This window comes from Populus trichocarpa, chromosome 3 (assembly GCF_000002775.5).
Source record: "Populus trichocarpa isolate Nisqually-1 chromosome 3, P.trichocarpa_v4.1, whole genome shotgun sequence".
Taxonomy (NCBI): Eukaryota; Viridiplantae; Streptophyta; class Magnoliopsida; order Malpighiales; family Salicaceae; genus Populus; species Populus trichocarpa.
Genome location: NC_037287.2, coordinates 11,529,509 through 11,549,349, shown reverse-complemented (window position 1 = coordinate 11,549,349; position 19,841 = coordinate 11,529,509). Strand labels below are relative to the sequence as shown.

The 19,841-nt window shown below is 32.9% G+C and overlaps 2 protein-coding genes across 3 annotated transcripts; one reads left to right on the top strand and one right to left on the bottom strand.

The window, feature by feature from the left end:
* Positions 1-2,237: 2,237 nt before the first annotated feature.
* LOC18096940 (pyruvate kinase isozyme G, chloroplastic) lies at positions 2,238-8,914 on the bottom strand. Its single transcript, XM_006385557.3, has 12 exons — positions 8,528-8,914; positions 7,710-7,991; positions 7,095-7,260; positions 6,255-6,389; positions 6,019-6,129; positions 5,803-5,891; positions 5,526-5,588; positions 4,791-4,966; positions 3,786-3,885; positions 3,396-3,544; positions 2,675-2,783; positions 2,238-2,588 (listed from the first exon to the last, which is right to left on the bottom strand). The coding sequence occupies exons 1-12, from the start codon at positions 8,738-8,740 to the stop codon at positions 2,475-2,477; spliced, it is 1,707 nt and encodes a 568-aa protein (XP_006385619.3). The 5' UTR covers positions 8,741-8,914; the 3' UTR covers positions 2,238-2,474.
* Positions 8,915-14,699: 5,785 nt separating this feature from the next.
* On the top strand, positions 14,700-17,850 carry LOC18096939 (pentatricopeptide repeat-containing protein At1g31430). 2 transcript variants are annotated; one of them, XM_024596991.2, is made up of 2 exons: positions 14,700-16,690; positions 16,817-17,850. In XM_024596991.2, the coding sequence occupies exons 1-2, from the start codon at positions 14,737-14,739 to the stop codon at positions 16,828-16,830; spliced, it is 1,968 nt and encodes a 655-aa protein (XP_024452759.2). In that variant the 5' UTR covers positions 14,700-14,736; the 3' UTR covers positions 16,831-17,850. The 2 variants fall into 2 exon arrangements, with proteins under 2 accessions (XP_024452759.2, XP_024452760.1); XM_024596992.2 differs by having other exon boundaries at positions 14,814-15,004; positions 15,139-16,907.
* The last annotated feature ends 1,991 nt before the right edge of the window (positions 17,851-19,841 follow it).

Below are 19,841 nucleotides of genomic sequence, written 5' to 3'. Positions count from 1 at the left end.
TATACCTAAAGAGTATTCTTTAAAAATCACTAAAAGATTTTAAACAAGTAGTTAGGTCATTAAACTACCACCAGACTCTGATATTAGATCTATTTTTAACATGAAGGACCTAGTTATGTATAAAAGACAACAACATATTCTTGATAATTCTTTTGAAACCCCTTTCTTATTATCCTTATCATTGGCACAAAATAAACATATTAATACTACTTTAAATACACAAGTTATTTTTACTAGTGATGGTAAAGTTCAACGAATCCTAATTCATGAGCTAGCTAACCAGATTTAAACTCCACTTGAATTATAAAAGAGACATTATAGTGGCTTGATTTTGATCTTTAGGAGTCTTATCATAGCCGTTTGGAGCTATAATCAACAGAGTTAAGTTTTTCCAACTCTGAGAGAGTTAATAGGGACACTAGACCCAAGTCACAGTTCACGCATGCTTATAATCTTCAGTGATGGAGGGTAGCCCAATCAATGTTTATTGATTAGGATATTGAGCTTTAGTTTATGCTATCATGTTTAATTTATTTAAAATTTTATTTAAGTTTTATTAGTAGGTTTGATGTTATTCTATTTTGGATTTCAATATATTTTTAGTATATCTTGGGCCTAAAGGCTACTTGTTCTAGGGTTTTATTATTTAAACATAGTTTTTTGACATTATGATTAAATTATGATGAATTGTTACAAGCTTTTGGTTTTTCAACCCTCATTTTTCCTCTTTTTTTCAACTCTATTCTTTCTCTTCTTCAATTAATTTCTTCTAAATTCTAAGTTTTTCTTCTTCTTTTATTTTACTTCTCTTAAATCTTTATTTGTCCCCCGCCATATTCTCTCTTATCTTAGAGTTTCATCAACTATGGAAGGAACTTTTAGTAAGGAGTAAAAATAAATAAACTAGCTTTTATTTATATTCTCACAAATATTGCTAAAGATTAAGTCATGAAAAAACTCATACAGATTGGGCTTTCCACAACTATAATCTTGGGCTGGAGAAGAAACTAGATCATTGGTAATTAGTTTTTCTACAAAACAAGTCTCATATCAGGATAAGAGACCCTCTTATGCTTAAGGTATAAAATATATAATGAGTTGAATATGTGTGAAGAGAGAGTGTATGGAGCTGAGAGAGTGGTGTATGGTGTAGCTTGAGTGAGTCTGTCTTAGCCTCCCTTCTTACTTGGTAACCTATGGTACTTATAGATATCAGAGGTCATGTAAGTTTAATTGGTGGGAAGAAAAAAATGATAGGAAATATTTTTTTTTTTAGAAAACTAAGTCATTGCTATGTTTTTCATTGGTAGATAAGTTGATGCTTGGAAATAAGTCATTGATGGTAAAAGTGGCAAGCAAGAAAAGTTAGTACAGAGTCTGGTAAAACCATACTTAGAAATAACAACCGGTGGAAAGATTGGCCAGAGAAACTTTGAAAGAGGTTTATTGGCGAGAAAGGATGAGAAAGGATGGCATAGGTGCCGAGTTTAATTGGGCCAATGTTGAAAAGAGTTCAATTAGGTTTAGAGAGGAGAGGGTTTGGTTGGGAGATGAGAGAATTAGGTTAGGCCAAAAGAAGAGGGTTTGATTGGACTTGGCTTAGCCTAGAGAGGGTTCGGCTAGTTCCTTGGAGGGTTCGACTACTTTCTTAAAGGGTTTGGCCAAAAGGAAGGAGAGATTCGGTTGGATTGTTGACTAGATGTTGGGTTGGATAACTCAGTATTGATTTAGATAGGTTCAATTAATGACCGGATATTGGGCTGGTTCGACCGCATGCTGGGCTGATAAGACTGAAAGTGAGGTTGAATATTTCCATTTTTCTTTTAGATTAAACAAACACCTTGGGATAAAGCTCTACATGCCCTACGTTACCACGCACACCGGCTAGTGGGTGTCTCCTTGGAGACACTCTTAACTATCCACTGACATGAACACGTTGATGCCCCCAAAGAATGGCACCATTGAAATCCAATGGTCACAGAGACCGAAGCTGAGATTGCCGCGTCCTAATCGTGGAAGGTCAAGACAACAGTGCAGAATGATCATGAATTTCCACTCCGGGATCAGACTATAATTTATTCTTCCAGTATGATGGTCTCAAGTCCCAACCACCACCACAATATTTCCCCTGCTTTCAACTATGAGCCAAGAACAACTCAGAACAAAAACAACGTATCTGTACCGGATTTATCAACCATGTGTTGGGCAGCCAAAAAAGCGCTAAGAACATTTCAACATACCCGAAGAAATCATTGCAAGATTTTATCGGATGCCGTCATAATCAGTAAATAATTTTCTTTCTACATGAACATATTTGCAACAAAATTAGCCTTTGTGGTATTCAAACTCATTAGGATTTTTTTGAGTTCATACTTGGAACAGCAAATTACTATTACTAGTAATTAGACAAAAATAAAAACAAATTTCAAGATAAATATGAGCTGCTCAAACAAAAACCCTTTACTGGTACGAAGTTAGGCCTGGACCTTGCGAACTTGAATATGATGAGTAGATTCTCGACGCCATATAGGTTGCGCTCCACTCTGGACAAGGGTAACATTCTGTCCTTCCATCAACAGACCCTTACTCTAAAGCATGGAAAATACTTAAAAATATTAGTTTCAGGAGATGCTCATCCAAGTGTAGAAACTAGATAGATGGAGGAATCACCAACCAATAATAGCTTGAGTGCTCGGGCAAAGGTCTCCTCTGCGTCGTCTGAAAACTGCATGTATATTGGCATGGCACCCTGATAAAGTGCCAGCCTCTGCTTTATCCTTTCTCTGCCAAGCATAGAGAATGTTGTGAATATTAAGAAATGAAGACTTTATCCTAATTTACACTACACCATCAAGACAGTAACTAAAAGAATTCAACACACAGATAATATAAAAGTATGCACGAAAGCTAAAAGTTAGCACAGAGCATGAAATAGTGGTGAATAACGATATTCTAATCATAAGTGCATATCATCAACAAGGCCATTTAACATCTTTAGCATGATGGCAGAAAGACAGGAAATGTATTGGCATCAAAGAAATGTTCTCTTCCACGAGAAAGATAACTAGTATAAACAAATTGAAGAATGTACAGTGGTTATTGAAAACCAAATAAACAAATTATTGAAAGCTATTATACCAAACAGAAGGATGCACAGTATCACACCACTATAAACAAGTTACCAATTTTAGTGTGACTAATCTTCTATCTAATACTTTCACCATAAAGCATTCATTGTTAAAATATTTGGAAACATGCACGTGTAGCATTTCAAGCTTTCTAACTCGGTTAAAGCTTTGAACAACATTGTATTTGAAAGGACCTTTATTCAATTTACAGTCTCAAGTAATTTAAAAAGCAAAAACTACTGAATTTGTAGAGCTTTTGGAACTCACTCATTTGTGAAGGCAAATATTGTTGAGGCAGGCCGATAATGGCTTAAAAGTATAGCCATGGACCCTGTTCTTGTGAAGACAATGATAGGTGTATTGAGAGTGTTAGCCATAATTGTGGCATGGAAAGCAAACATTTCACCCATATGGCTCTGCCAAAAAAAAAGTGTATCCATAAGGTATTCAGGCAATGAAAGCATGAAGAGAGTTGGAAACTAGAACCGGTCACTTGGACAGTAGCAGCAGTGGCCAAGTTTGACATCACTCGTCACAACTCTGATGTACAATTGACATAAAATCTGATTCTATTTGTCCAAACAACTTGTATGTGTAATAAGAAAAGAACAAGAATTAGAAGCCACCCCCCCCCCCCCCCCCCCCCTCAATGCATACCTTATATACATTGTGGGTTGGAGCTGTTGTGTTAAATGGCAGACTTGATTCTGTTCTCAATGCCACTGTGTGCATGACTTTGACAGCTTTAAGTGGATACCTAAATTCATTGTTAAATAACAAATAAATCAATTGCAAAAGAAAAGTAAAATTAAGTTGTCTGCATGAAAGATTGAAAAAACAAAATCATAACTGGGACGAGGAAACTAAGTAAAACATGATTGCAAAACATGCCATTAAACCTGTTAGGATCAAAATTCTTAGTAATAATACAAGTTTACCCAGAAAAACAATTATGAGTTAGTTATCATAAGGATGCACCATACTGAAACTTAACCACCACTATCATTGATGATATCTTCATACTCCTTTCATCAGAGGAGCATGAGCTATGACTTGACAGAGAGAGAGCGTGAAAGTCAAACTTATATTGTGTTACTGGCGCTTGTAGGTTTTAAAAAAGGGAACTTCTCTAGTTTTATATAACTCAATAAGCTCATAAAATGTGCTCGCTGAAAAATATTTTTGATGGAAAACATGTTTTAAAATGATTTTGTAATTTTCTGATCCATCTTAAGAAAAAATCATATGTTATCATTATTTTAGATGGAATTTAGGTGGTGGCTGGTGGTTGTTTCCAGCAATGGTAGACAACTGACATTGAGTCAAGTGACAAAAGTGATTGTGGTGACCATAGCAGCAATTGCCATTAGTTGGTGAAGGATGGCACTCAGTAATGCACAATGGTAGGCCAATGGGAAATGCCTACAGTAAAGCTGAAAGCCAAATCAACTGAGTGGTAAGACTATATATCCTATAATAGTTGAAGGCTTGCAACACAAAGCAGTCTAGAAATTTGAGCCAGCTCTCCACTAGCCAGAAAAACATTGTGTTGCCAGTTTCTGTTCTGTCATCAAACACAGAGAGGGAAGAAAAGGACAAAAGAAAAGAAAAATATTCTGTTGCTGTTTTCTGAATCACTTGATTTGGACCAATTTCACTTACTTTCCATGGGCAGTTTCTCCTGAAAGCATGACTGCATCAGCACCTTCACGTACTGCAATTGCTATGTCAGAAACCTCAGCCCTTGTTGGTGTAGGATGATCAATCATGCTTTCCAGCATGTTTGTTGCTACAATAACAGGCTTCTGCATGTTGTGACACCTTCTAATGATGTCTTCCTGTTTGCATGATCATAAATCACTTGACTAAACAAAGAATTCAAGTGAAGTGATTAAACTCTAAACAAGACAAGTATTAAAAAGGTAAGTGCCGTTAGTAGTTATTAAGGCTACATTCGGGTAAGGATAGCAGTTTCACCTACTATGATTTTACCACGTAGGATCAACCATGCATGGTAAGCAGGTTATGCTAAGAAATAAAGTGAATTTAGATGACCACCAACAAAAGCAACCAAGCCTCAATCCCAAACTAGTTGGGATTGGTTTTATGGATCCTTTTGCACCCTTCCTCACAACATGTACTAAATCGGCAAATAAAATGTATATAGACAAAATGCAAAATTGATCCATATGTAGAATCTCAAGAATTCATTTCAAGCTATTACTACTATAATATTTTTTCTTAGATTCAGAAATAACTCCATATATCCAAGAAAGAGGTGAGTCCCAACCTCAAGCTTTTCCATCTTAATCAAGTCCCAGATCCAAATTTGACATGCATGTATTATGTGCACTATGGAAGTTGGTATCGGACATGCCACATTCTCTGTTCAATTACCTGCAATAAAGGGACATCCTCTATTGGAAGTTCAGCACCGAGGTCTCCACGAGCAACCATTGCCTATCAAAGCCAATGAAAAACAGTTAAAAGGGAACTGAACATTATTATACCAAGCAATAGATAAAACACATGAACACATGTACAAGGTATGTGCACACAACACATCTTCACATAAAGAAGAGAAATTTGTAGTCTCCCATTAAGAACTCTAAAACACATGTAAATAGATAGATAGATAGATCTACAGTAATCCATTAAGAATATCAAAACTGACCCCGTCTGATGCAGAAATTATTGACTGGAGATTTGGTATTGAGTCAGCACTTTCAATTTTTACAATCACATGGATGTCAGCATTGCAGCCTGCATGATGTTCGCAACAGTTCAAATAGACAAACTGAAGAGACATGAACTCTCAAATACAGCTGTAACTTGAAGACCTGTTTATATTGTAACTTGAAGACCTGTTTATATGAAGAAAAAACTTTACTTGTGAGATAATCTTTCAACTCGTGAACCACTTTTGCATCCTTTACAAAGGACACGGCATAAAAATCAACTTGGTTATCCACCCCAAATTTGATATCTTCCCAGTCTTTGTCTGTAGATAATGACAATGTAGCACACAAAAACAGAGCATAGTGTTCAGAAGATAACAGAGGATAAATGAATAATTAAATCTTCACATCATACTGTTACAATAAGAAATTGAAACAGATAAGAAACCTGTAATTGAAGGCAAAGTTGCACTTTTTCCCCGCACATTTAAATGGCGCCTTGATTTTAGTTCTCCACCATCAACTACCACACATTTAACTGCATCCTTTGTCTTTGACTTCACAGATAATGACATCATTCCACCTATAAAATTCACAGAAAATAGCTCTTCATGTCTTGTGACCAGCAGAGGAACTCTAGACTTCGGTGAATACTTTGTAGAGCATCCCCTTTGTGAATAGATGGGAACAGGAAAGAAATAGAAGCTGATTCATGATTCTTGAGAATCCACAGATAGAATAGAATCCAAACATCAGGAAATAAAGTGTATTATGCTACCATAAAGTACTAGCAACTAACATATATACTGTAAGAAAAGCCATCTACCAATCCATTAAATAACAATTTGCAAATCCCAAAAGCAAATCCAAAAGAGAAATAACAAAATGAGTTGGTTAACTTTTTCCATCTATGATGAATTATCCATATTAAGAAAAAACTACACAGGTGTCCTGATAATTTGGGAGTTGCGAAGCCTCCAAGCCAGTTAAACTATAATAAAAGTCCAGTTCCTCATATGGCCATCATATATAAATATTGGCCATCGTAAAAAGAAGTTCTCAGAAAGTAAAAGAAAACACATATACCACATCAACTCAATTATTCAAATTAGAGATTTAAAGATGTGTTTCTGGTTTTTATTATCATATACATCTTTCTATTATACAACTCATCTATTTCTAACTAAAGATTCCAATTACACCATACCTATCAGATGGTACAGAAGTACGGAGATAACATAACTGACCTACAATCAATGAAAAGCCAGTGTAGAAGATGTTCACTTACCATCCACCAGTAGCATGTCCCCAGCCTCCACGTCATTTATAAAGTCATCATAGTTCACACTAACAGTGTCTTCAGTGCTGACTCCTCTTTTGATGGTGAAATTAAACTCTTGTCCCTCCTTGAGAATAATTGGTTGAGGCACATCTCCACTTCTAACCTCAGGACCCTGCATTACATTAAAAAACACATAGGACTTTGACATTTTCACAGTAGGTCTAAACATGCAGCACATCAGGCAAGAACAAAGAGCATGATGTTGGATGAGTGCATTTGAACCAATGGCAATAATTGATGTGCAAGTTTCTTGGCATGCAATCACTAAACCTCTTCGAACAGATTCCCCCAAAACATATTCCGAAGAAAACTTGGGGCATCCGAACTCAGATGTCGCTTGGTGAATATAAATAATAGAAATGAAAGGAGAAAACCACAAGCTTTCCCCAACTACATATTTGGTTAAAAATTAACAAATTGGTTATGTAGTAACAAATGATCATAAATCGGTTTCACCACAGAAACAAGGATAAAATGATCAAATTTGAATTTATTAAATATCTGTTGATCAGAAACCGAAAAGGAGAAAAAATGAATCAAGATTTTCAGAAATCAGTATACCTTAGTGTCTAGCATTATGGCAATAACATTGTCGTCAGATTGTGCATTATACTCTTTGACCAGATCGATAGTTTTCTTGTGGGAAGAATGGTCTCCGTGCGACATATTCAACCGGGCCACGTTCATTCCAGTTTCTGCCAGTTTCCATATCATTTCACGCGAGCTTGTGGAAGGACCAATTGTACAAACTATTTTTGTTTTCCTTCGAGCAATTGGATTTATATTTTCCTTTCCCAGAGTTTGATTGTTGGTCAGAAGCTCAAAAGGAGAGCTCACCTTTTCCTAAAACAATAGAATCTCAAGTTACAAACTTGCAAAGAAAACAAACACAATGTTAACACTCGAAAGGGAAAAGGTAGAAGCAGGATAGTTTAATAAAACAGCACTACAAAACAGAGCATTTGACGTGTGGTTTTTGCAAGTCTAGGATTAAAGAGTTCTTCCATCTTCCCCAATTAACAAGTACAAGTCATAATCACTGAAGATGAATGCTTAATTAAGATAACGCCATTAACAAGATATTTCCCTGGGAAGTTGATGTCCCTATGATAACTATTCAACTTCCACGCTATAATTGATTGATGTGCAGCCTTTTCAGTTATTAGTTTTCTGTACTACATCAAATTGATTATTAATGATAAACAAAACACGGTCCTACAAACTAAAGCAAGCCAAATTTTCAAGTTTTAGCTCTGTTGGGGAAAAAAATCTCCAAATTCAAAATAAAATATTTTCATCTCTCTCCGAATAGCATCTCAGAATCCAAACAGGGTATATAGTCCATAAAAGAAAAATAAAAGACCTTAAAAAGAACTCACAGAAGCCGTTAAGGGCCCGTTAGAAGACGCAAGCTTTCTCGTCTGGTTCTGCTCATTGGCTTTCATAGATCTAACAGTAAATTTGGAATTTTGGAAGAAACATCTCTTTCTAAACCTTGATTCCAACACAAACACATCACTCAAGTTACCCGACGACGACAAAATCCGATGATCCCTACACATTCTCGTCGACATATTGTTGATCGTTGCCATTTCTTCTCAGGTTTTGGCGTTTCCTGCTCCGTGATATAAATGTAGAGATAGAAGGAGAGGAGAGGGACAACGAAGACTGCTAAGCTCCTGAGAGAAACAGAGAAAGTGTTTATAGAGAGGGAAGCGTTTATGTCATGTGGCTCTGCTACTTGAAAAAAAAAAAAACAACGAGAAAAAACTAATAGAGAGTTCTTTTCTTGTTAGGACAGTTGGCTTCCTTGTGGCCTGTGGGAGTTTTTCAAACGGAGAAAACTACTATCTTACTCGCAGGGTTGCGAGTGTGTGACACCGTTTACTTTGTGCGTTATTTACATTATTATGTTTTGTGTAATTTACTTTCTTAATAAATTTATTTTTTCTCCATAGAACCTACTATCGAAATTCGAAAGGTAATGGATATCCGCGAGGCAAAAAATTTAATATTTATATTTTATTTATTATCTATTTAATAAAAATTTAGATATAAATAAATTATTTATCAAGTTTGGAGTATCTAATGAGTATTTATTATTATTTATTAATTAATAAAAAATAAAAAAGTTAGTATGTATATTTAAAGTATGTATATGTATATTAAATGATAAATATTATTAATATATTTTATGTTAGATTCGAGCAAGTTTCTAGTTGAGTTTAACAATATTTATATTCTACTCATTATTTAATGGGTCCAGAAAATACTCATTCATTCAAGTCAGATCGAGTCAATATCTATTATAATCATATTAAATTTACATCCCTAAATCCTACCCTTATTTATCTTATAATAAATTGCCCATTATTTTTTTTATTTTATTTTTTTTAAAAAAAAATAATAAATAAATTGCCCATTATTAATTACATGGGAACTAGTAAATGGTTTATTGACAACATGTTAATTTAACCTTTAACTTCTCTAGTTTTAGCATGATAGATTTGTATTATATTCATTAAACCTCTTGATTTCAATATAACTTCGTACTAGAGCATATAATATTTATTTCTAAATTGGAGTGACACTTAAAAGTTGCTAACCGGACATAATTTTTTTAAGATTTTTAATGAAAGTCTTGTAATACATGATTTATATAGAGTTCATAACCAATTATATAATAAATATTATTATTTCATTCCTGATAAACAATGCTTGTTTAGGTATTATAATAATTGCTAATATATAGAAATAACATAAGAAAGATAATAAACATACAAAACACGGAATCTTATTGAATTAATCACCATACGAACTTTAATTTAAAATTTTATTATTAAATATATCATATTCAATTAATCTGTTAAAATACAAGCTAAATAATATTATTTATACTAGTTCTACGTCTATTTTGATGTGGAGGAGAAAAATCATAATAAATAATAATAGAGTTATTATAAGGATTTCTAAACTAAATAAAATAAAATAAAATAATATTTGATTTTCTAAATTAAATCAAATAGTAAATACATCATTGTTTTTTTTCGTACAAATAATCAAGTCAAAGCATTGATTTTGATATACCAAATTTTGAAACAATAATAAGAAAATATCTTTTAGTTCATATAATTTTGAAAAATTAAGTGATTATAAGATGATTTTGATGTTAACATTAAAAAAAGAGGGCAAAATAACTCTTTTGATGTAAAATTAATTCTTTAAAAAATCCAATTAATTAATTTTAAGATATACTGCATATGGCATAATAGTAACTTAGTAAGTGTCTAGTTGGAAGTATGATAGATATTGTATTTTAAAATGTTTTTTTGCTAAGAAATATATTAAAATAATATTTTTTTAATTTTTTAAAATTTATTTTTATATCAATTTTAATTTTAAATAAAAAAATATTAAAATTTTAAGCTCTAACACAAATGGCTGTGTGTAACGAGCGGCAAGAGGCAAGTGGGTTTAATTTTTTCAATCATCAGGGCATCACCAAAACAAGAAAGCTTGTCTTAGGCTCCCCCCGATCATTGGAAATATCGTCTTTGGCGACCATCTCATATAAACACCACGGATCTCCGCCACGTATATCAACCATCATCCAACGGCGAAGATAGCAAAGGCTAACAAACTCCTCAACTCCTATAGATATTTATAATTCAAAACAAACTCGAACACGTGTCGATTTTGTCATCAGACGGCGCCATTTTCTTGCCACTGCCAGCGAGTAAATCAAATTTGTACGCGCAAATATTTATAATTGAGGCTTGGTATATTCTGTTCATCCGTCGAGAATATCGAAGGAAGCCAAGCACGTGCTGCGCTTCATGCAAATATTTTCCCGTAGGGAGTGGAGACAACGACATGAAGATCTCAGCTCAGGAGAATTATAGTCCATATGTTCCTGGGAAAAAAAAGGATAAGGTTGTAATTATGTTTCACTCGTGAATTTTTATTTATTTATTTTATGGGCTAGCAAGAACTAAGAAGAAGACAGGTTTTAGCCACTGACTTTGGAGAAGAAAGACGAAAGCCATGAATACTGACATTCTCACATCCGTCTACGTGCATTGAGAAGTAACATATTGAATTATTAATTTACCTCATTGAGTTATTATTTTATTCATGCATGTGAAAATAATAGAAGAAAAACAACATAAAATTTTGTTGTTATTAAATATTTCACCATACAAATATTCTAATCAAATTCTCTATTATAATTATTTTAGGCTGGTTATATACTTGGAAAAAATTATAAACAAAGCTTGAAAAAAAATCTAGTTCAAATAGAAAAAATAATATTAAATCAAGTAGGAAAATATAATAAATTTTAAAGAGTAAGTCATGAACCTTATTTTAACTCTAAAAAAACTGGACCTTTTAAGTCTTCTAGCAAAATTTCAGTTTGATCTAACGGTTACATAACAATTTATACTTGTTATCATAAAACTGCGTATTTGAAAAACAATATATCCTACATTAGTCTTCTAGAATTAGAAAGAACTCGTTTTCGAGTTCTATTCATCCATCCACATATAATGATGTTGTCTTCAATCATTAAAAAAGATTTTAGAATTCTCATGTTGACATCTGATGTGCTAACACTATATAATTAGCTGACTCAGATAAAATAGGCAAAGAATTAATTTTTAAAACAATTTAATCTTTACAAGACTATTACTAGTTATCAGTTGCTTGTTCCACATCATATTCTTTCTCACACCTTCTCTTCAATCTCCTTCTCTTTTTTCTTCATAAACTAGGATAAAAATAACATATTTATACCCTTGCTCTCAACAATTGTCTCCTCTTTTGGACACCAATATTATATGCTTTCTTTTTATATTGAGAATATACATATTATGTGGTCTGTCATGCACGTCATTCCTGTTATATTGTCATGGTCTACCTAATAGTAGATGACATGCATCCATAGATACCATATCACACCAAACATTATCAAAACATCTCTTACATGTAGAAAATAAAACAAGACAATGTTGTCCACGATTCCCATGCTATCTTGATTCAACCACTTTAATTTGTAGGGCCTGAAATGTTTTTTTTCTTGAGCTGCTTCTCTATTGCCTCAACCAACATCATGTTTTCATAAATATCATTATTAATAATTAAATTATATACCTTGTCCTTAATAGTACAAGTTGAATGGAAGAGACTAGTGTGTAGCTAATATTCGTTTGAATTACTTTTAGAAGCAAATATGTTTTTTGAATGATTAAGTTAGCATTATCATAACCTTACAAAACCTTCTTACTATCATCTGAATCATCATAAATAAGATCACATTTCTTTTTATTAAATTCTTTTACAAACAGATTTTTACTCGAATGACTCTTTACCTTATGACACTCAGCAATTTGATGCCCCAACTCACCATATCTAAAACACCAAGATTTAAAATCAAAACATTGACGTGTGGTTTGTTTAGATGCTGATTCTGGTTGAATGGAAGATTTTTGTTCATTAGTGTGCACCTCTCTATTATTTTGATGAAACCCAAAGCCACCTTTATTAGTTACCTTGATAACTTATTGTTTCTCCACAATCAAACCTCTAATAGGCTTCTAAAACTGTGTAAAAAAAATTACAAACACATCATGTCTTGAATGGACTATCACAATCCACTTAAGTACATGGCAACCAACTGCTTTTCTATTTTTGATGAATCATTCATTGTCACTAACTGGAAGAACTCATCAGTATACTCATTCATTGACTTACCCCTTATCTTAGTGTGTGGAACCTTTGGTGTAGGGTTTACGTATACCCAAAAGGGAGGAAGTTCTCCTTCATCTTCTCCTTTATCTTATATTGGTCATTAATCTTCAATTTCTCTTGTCTCTCCTTAGTCTTTTTCAACTGCTCCTACCAGGCAGAAGCCTGATTTTTCAATCTAATCGTGACCAATTTTACTCTTTCCTATTCGGACCTCCTTGTACTAAAAAACTCATTCCACCTAATTTAACCAATACATGTACTCATTTGCTTGTTAAGTTTCCATGAATTTAGGGATTTTAATCCAAAATCTCCAATTCTATTTTCTTCTTAATCAAAAGACTGCCTCCTCTGCTATATCCCTTGGAAAATGTTTATGATATTGCCTATAAACTCATTGTCACTCTTCTTTTGACCTTGTTCTTATAGATCTCTTTGGTCCAACAAACGAGTCAACTTTGTGATATACCTCTACATGTCATTTATCACGAGCTCTTGGACATTTTTCTCTCTCAAGAGAATCTCTTCATCCTCTTTTTAACCACACTCTACTCTGTAACCTTTTATTACCATAGTTATTAGCAGCACACAACAAGCAAACAAATAGCCACGAAGTTGCAGCACATAGCAAGCAATAACCTAAGATTATTGGGTTTTAATACCAACTAACACAAATAAAAACAACAAAAGAAAAATAATAAGAACATCAAACAAAAAATTATGTTGAATAAGGTCACATCACAAACCTTAATTCAAAATTTTATTATTGAATAATTTACCATATAAATATTTTAATCAAAACTCTCCATCACAACTTTTTTAGGATGTTTATATACTAGTAAAGCCGTACATTGGTTTATCGAAATTTCTGGAGTGTTTCATAGATGTTTTCATGTGAAAAATTAGTTGAAAATAATTTTTTTTTGTTTAAAAGTTGAAAACCTGAGTTTGCAATAGGTTTTCACCGCTAGTGCCCAAATATTGGATAGTAAGTGATGCGTTGCTTACTTTATTTTTTTAAAAGTAAAAAAAGACAAATGACATTTTGTAATTGTAGACAAATAATATAAATCGAGATGCTTGGGGGTTTCCAAGCCCAATCAAGCTTGAGCTAGAATAGTTGGCTAGGAGTACATACTTGATCCGTTTTTTATATATATATATTTTTAATTAATATTCTCCCTCTCTTAGTTTTTAGTTTAAATTAATTTTTATATCAATTTGAATTAATTCAATATTTCTATCATTTTTTTAATATAGTAGTTATTTTTAAATTTATTTTTAATTTTTATAATATTTTAAAGAGACTATAGTAATTTATATTTTTTTATATCTAATATAAATAAATTGTATTTGCATGAGGTAATTTTTTAAAATAGTTTATTCTTAATAAAAAAAATAATATTTAAGATAAAAAATAAAAAATAAAAAATTCATGAATTCAAAAGAAAAGTAAATGTTAAATATTTACATATTCATCTGTTTTGTTTTAGAAAAAACATTGGCTTAATAATTTAGTATTTAATTAGCATTATTTTTTCACATTTATCTATTTTAAAATTTATTTTATTAAACATAAATAAGATTTTTGTATTTTTTAATTAAAAAATAGGAAACAATAAAATGTATTTATAATATTAATATATTATTTTATTATATTAAAAATTAATCTAAAATCTTATTCTAGATTTAGCGCGGGTTTTAAAGCTACTGTAATCTAAACTGTTGAGGGTCACATCATATTTTTGGACACTATAAAAGGTTGCGACGGACACGTAGCTACAAATATTTGCCATTCAACAGGATGTCAACATGCCTTCCTGAAGGCAACGCCCTTCTCTTAATGCGGTTACTTTCCCGCCAGTGCTTCTCAAGACCCAAACAAATTTCTACTCTTGCAAAATCCACAAAACTCAACCAACAATGCTGCATTTCTCTTCTTCGACACTGCAAAACAATGAACCAACTTAAACAAATCCAGGCCCAGATTTTCCGGGGCGGCCTCCATCAAAGCACAGACACTCTGAAGAAGCTCATGGTCTTTTGTGCAGACCCATCTAATGGAAACTTGGTTCATGCTGAAAGAATCTTCAATTATATTCAAAACCCAGGTTTATTTGTTTATAATATTATGATTAAAGCCTTTGCAAAGAAGGGTATCTTTAGAAAATGTTTAATGTTGTTCAATAAATTGAGGGAGGATGGTCTGTGGCCTGATAATTTTACTTACCCTTTTGTTTTGAAGGCGATTGGGTGCTTAGGAGAGGTTTTAGAAGCTGAAAAACTTCATGGATTTGTGATGAAAACCGGGCTTGAATCTGATACTTATGTGTGTAACCCACTCATTGATATGTATGCTAAATTGGGTCAAGTGGATGTTATGAGGAAGTTGTTTGATGAAATGCCTGAGAGAGATGTGGTTTCTTGGAATGTGTTGATTTCCGGGTATGTCAAGCGTAGAAGATTTGAGGATGCTATTGATGTTTTTTGTTGTATGAGAGAAGAGAGTTATTTGAGGCCTAATGAGCCTACGGTGGTGAGCACTCTTTCAGCTTGTGCGGCATTGAAGTGCTTGGAACTCGGCAAGGAAATTCATTGTTATGTAAGGGATAGACTTGAACTCACTTCTATTATTGGCAGTGCATTATTGGACATGTACTGTAAGTGTGGTTGTTTGAGTGTAGCCCGAAAAATATTTGACGAGATGCCTCATAAAAATGTTATTTGTTGGACTAGTATGGTGTCAGGTTATGTAAACTATGGTGAGCTGGATAAGGCTAGAGAGTTGTTTGAGAGGAGTCCAGTTAAGGACGTTGTTCTTTGGACGGCGATGATTAATGGGTATGTGCAGTTTAATCATTTTGACGAGGCAGTGGCCCTGTTTCAAGAAATGCAAATCCAAAGGGTTAAGCCAGATAAGTTCGTACTGGTTGCTCTTCTCACAGGTTGTGCTCAAATGGGAGCTCTTGAGCAGGGGACTTGGATTCATGGATACATAGACGAGAAAGGAATTCCAGTTGATGCAGTTGTTGGAACTTCTCTTATAGAAATGTATTCCAAATGTGGGTGCATTGAAAAAGCTTTGAGGATTTTCTGTGGGCTGAGAGAAAAAGATACAGCTACATGGACTTCAATTATATGTGGGCTTGCTATGAATGGGAAAACAAGCAAGGCACTTGAATTGTTCTCAAAAATGAAACAAGTCGAGGCCATACCTGATGAAGTTACCTTCATTGGTGTTTTAAGTGCATGCAGCCATGGAGGACTGGTCGAAGAAGGCCGTGAGTTCTTTAATTCCATGACAAGTATTTATAATATTGAGCCTAAGTTAGAGCACTATGGGTGTCTGATTGACTTACTTGGTCGAGCTGGACAATTGGATGAAGCAGAAGAGTTGATAAAAAAAATAGTGAACGCAAATAATGAGATCATAGTTCCGCTTTATGGTTCTTTGCTCAGTGCTTGCAGAATCTATAAAAATGTTCAAATGGGTGAGCGGGTGGCTGAACAGCTCGTGAAAATTGAGTCAAGGGACTCTAGTGTTCACACGCTTCTCGCAAATATCTATGCCTCTGCTGGTAGATGGGTGGATGTAAACAGGGTGAGACGGGAAATGAAAGATCTTGGAGTAAAAAAGGTACCTGGTTGTAGCTCAATTGAGGTTGATGGCATAGTCCATGAGTTTCTTGTTGGGAATCCATCTTGTTCAGAGATGAGAGAAATATACTCCATGTTGGATAGGATGGTGAAGCCATTATTCAATTCAGAAGAGAATGAAATGGAAAGAGAAGAAACAGGTGCAATGAACAGTTGCTGAATTAAGTTTTGAACGAAATAGTTAAACCATTTCTGATTTTTTCTTTTTCTTTTTAATTTATTTCGTTATCTTTTTTACTTTTTTTTATTGTTTTTTGAATCATTAGTGCTTGAGGAATAAGGACTGAAGCATGGAAGGCAAACCATTATGAACTGGCTATTTGAAGATGAATATCCTTTTAAAGTTGTTTCTACAAATCTTGCTCAAGATTATTGGAGAAAATGAGGTTGTTTATAGCTCTTGGTACATTCTATATCCGTCTTGTGAAGTGTGGAATATGTGGTTTATGAATCAATATATTATGGCCTGCAACTCTCATGGGATTCTTCTTGGACCTTGCTCGGCTACTCTGATTCTGATTGGGCTGGCTATCTCGACACTCGACAGTTGTTGAACTGGATTTGTTGTTTATCTTGGCTGTAATTTGATTTCATGGTGCTCTCAAATGCAAACTACTGTTGCCCATTCTAGTGCTGAGGCCAAGTACCATGCTCTTGCCTATGTTGTTGCGGAACTCTTTTGGATACTTAAACTTTTCAGACAACTCCAAATCAGTCTTTCTTCTCCTCCCAGACTTTTATGCGACAAAAACAATGCTATTTTCATTGCTTCCAACTCGATGACCAAATCTCGCTCCAAAAATATTGATATTGACTATCATTTCATTCGGGAACTTGTTGCTCAAAAGGTTATTGGTCTCAGCTTTGTCACCTCACACCTCCAGCTGGTTAATGTTTATACAAAAGGGGTGGCCAGATTACAGTTTTTATTGGATCGTGGCAAGTTGTGCCTTTTTCCACCACGCCAACTTTGAGGGGGATATTAGAGGAAAATCAGATTCTTCTGATAATAACCAAGATATCAGTGATTCTCCATGATTGTAGCTATTTTGTTTATCTCTGTATTTTCTGTCTATAAATGAATATTTCCTCGCACCGCATATTTCCTTTACACAGAACCTAGGGAGTTCCTTTTCCATTCTGCTCTTGTAAATACAAGCTTTGCGAGATTTTCCTGGGCGTTGACATTATACCATCCTTTCTTACAGCCTTTTGGAGTACCAAACATTGTAATCAATGATACACTTGATATTTGTGGTAAATATAAACAATTGATAGGTATGCTTTCCTGTTGAAGGAATTATGACTACTAGTATTTACCTTGGTTTGTGCATTAATAAGTAATCTACTTAGTACAAGCAGCATGTGTTCTCTTCTTCTCCAGGATGTGTGTTTCAACTAGTTTGAGCTTTTATGTTCTTTGATATATGGAAGGTTCATGATTGCTAAGCAAATATGCACCCCACAATCCTGAATCTCTATCACTGAAGTATATCCTTTTCTTTTTCAATGTGTGTTATGATAATCTGTAAACTATCTGCATAATCCTTACTTTCTTCTACAGTTGGCAGCTGCATTCTTCTTCCGTTGTCAAGCATGTGCTGAGGGAGGATTGTCTTGGCCAGAATTATTTCATCTCCACGGTTTCTTCGTTTTTATTCATGCCCAGTTATTTGTTCTTGTGGGTAGCTTGTCTAGTCTTGTCATTGAGGAAAAGCTTTTGATTGCAGCGGTTGGATTTTGCTTTGCAAAGCTGCATAAACGATACTTGAAAAGAAGGCGATTCATTTGCTTATTTCCGGTTGGATTAGGATATTCTCTTTATTCATTTATCTGCTTCTCTTCTAGCTAATTTATTTGTTTCTTTTAATAAATCATTTTATGGGAAGCAGTGAAGCACGCAACTGATGAGGAGTGGATCCCAACTCCAAAAATAAACTGACTGTATGGAGAATTAAAAAGTTAACTCCCAACATGTTTTTATGTTTTTAAAAAAATTATTTTGTTTTATTTTAAATCATTTTTTATTATTATTTTCATATAGTTTTTATATACTAATATTAAAAATAATTTTTTTTAAAAAAATATTTTAATATATAACCATAATTACATTACTAAATGAGCTCTTAAAGCATGCATAATAAATTATTATCTCATCCATATTTATTTATTTTTGCAAATAAATGATTAGTCTTTGTGCTTTGGAAAGCTAAATATAATCCTTATATTTTTATTTCCCTTTGTAATTGAGTCCATGCATTAAGTATCCCTTAATAAAGACATTGAAAATGTCATCAATTGAGTTGTTTTTCTTTTTAAAATTTACTTTTTATTGTATATTGATTGAAATAAACTCAAAGATAGTTTAGTTATTTTCTAAAAAAATCTAACAAAACTTTTAAAGAATGGTGGTCTAAGTAACTAAGTTAATTTGTTTGGTAATATGGTTGATTAAATATATTTTTTAAAATAATTTTTGTCTAAAAAAAATATCAAATGGATTTTTTTTTTATGGTTTTGACATTCTTATATTAAAATCATAAAAAATCTAAAAAAAAATATCAATTTAATTTTTTTAGGTAAATTATTTTAAAGAGAATTTTAAAGAGCACTCAAACTACAATGTCAAGCAATTAGATATTGCATTGCTAAAAAAATATAATACTTAAGCATCAATCAATCAATATAAAATAGTAATACAAATGATAAATAGACTATTGACATGCCATTTACTAGATTACATCATGATAAATTATATCAATATGTGACAAGTAATTCCATATAGATTTTTGAATTAATTGATTTCTTAATGATGGTATAATTATAAAATGTCTATATGTATAGGAAATATTGTGCTTATTTTATTATTTCAATTTGAAAGTGAATGAATAATAACTTTTATGATCATTTGGTTTAGTAAAAAAATACTTGAAGTTCAAAACTACGTAGATTAGTTATAGTTTGATGTTCAAAACTATATATTTTTTTATTTAACTTTAAACTAAAAAAAATATAATTTTACTATTTGTTATCAATAATCTACTTTTGCTAGCTTAGTCTCAAGCATTTATTATGTTTTTTTTTCTAAAAAAACATTCCATACAAAAAAAATTATCATGTACTTTATTGTTGTATAATTAAATAAAAAAATGATCTCTGGGATAAAAATCTTATTGAATCTAATGACGTGCATGACTTGTATCGCGAGTTTGGTTGATTGATTCGAGTTCACTTGTGTTTTTTTAGTAGTTTTTTTTTATCAATTTTGTCCTTCAACGTTAAGTTAATTAG

Bases quoted from the DNA above. Each gene is read 5' to 3' on its own strand.
- LOC18096940 (XM_006385557.3), bottom strand. From the start codon at position 8,740: ATGGCAACGATCAACAATATGTCGACGAGAATGTGTAGGGATCATCGG. The intron at 6,390-7,094 runs GTAAGTGAACAT...TGAATTTTATAG, and splicing joins GGACATGCTACTGGTGGATG to GTGGAATGATGTCATTATCT. The intron at 3,886-4,790 runs GTAAGTGAAATT...CAATGAATTTAG, and splicing joins GGAGAAACTGCCCATGGAAA to GTATCCACTTAAAGCTGTCA.
- LOC18096939 (XM_024596991.2), top strand. From the start codon at position 14,737: ATGCGGTTACTTTCCCGCCAGTGCTTCTCAAGACCCAAACAAATTTCT.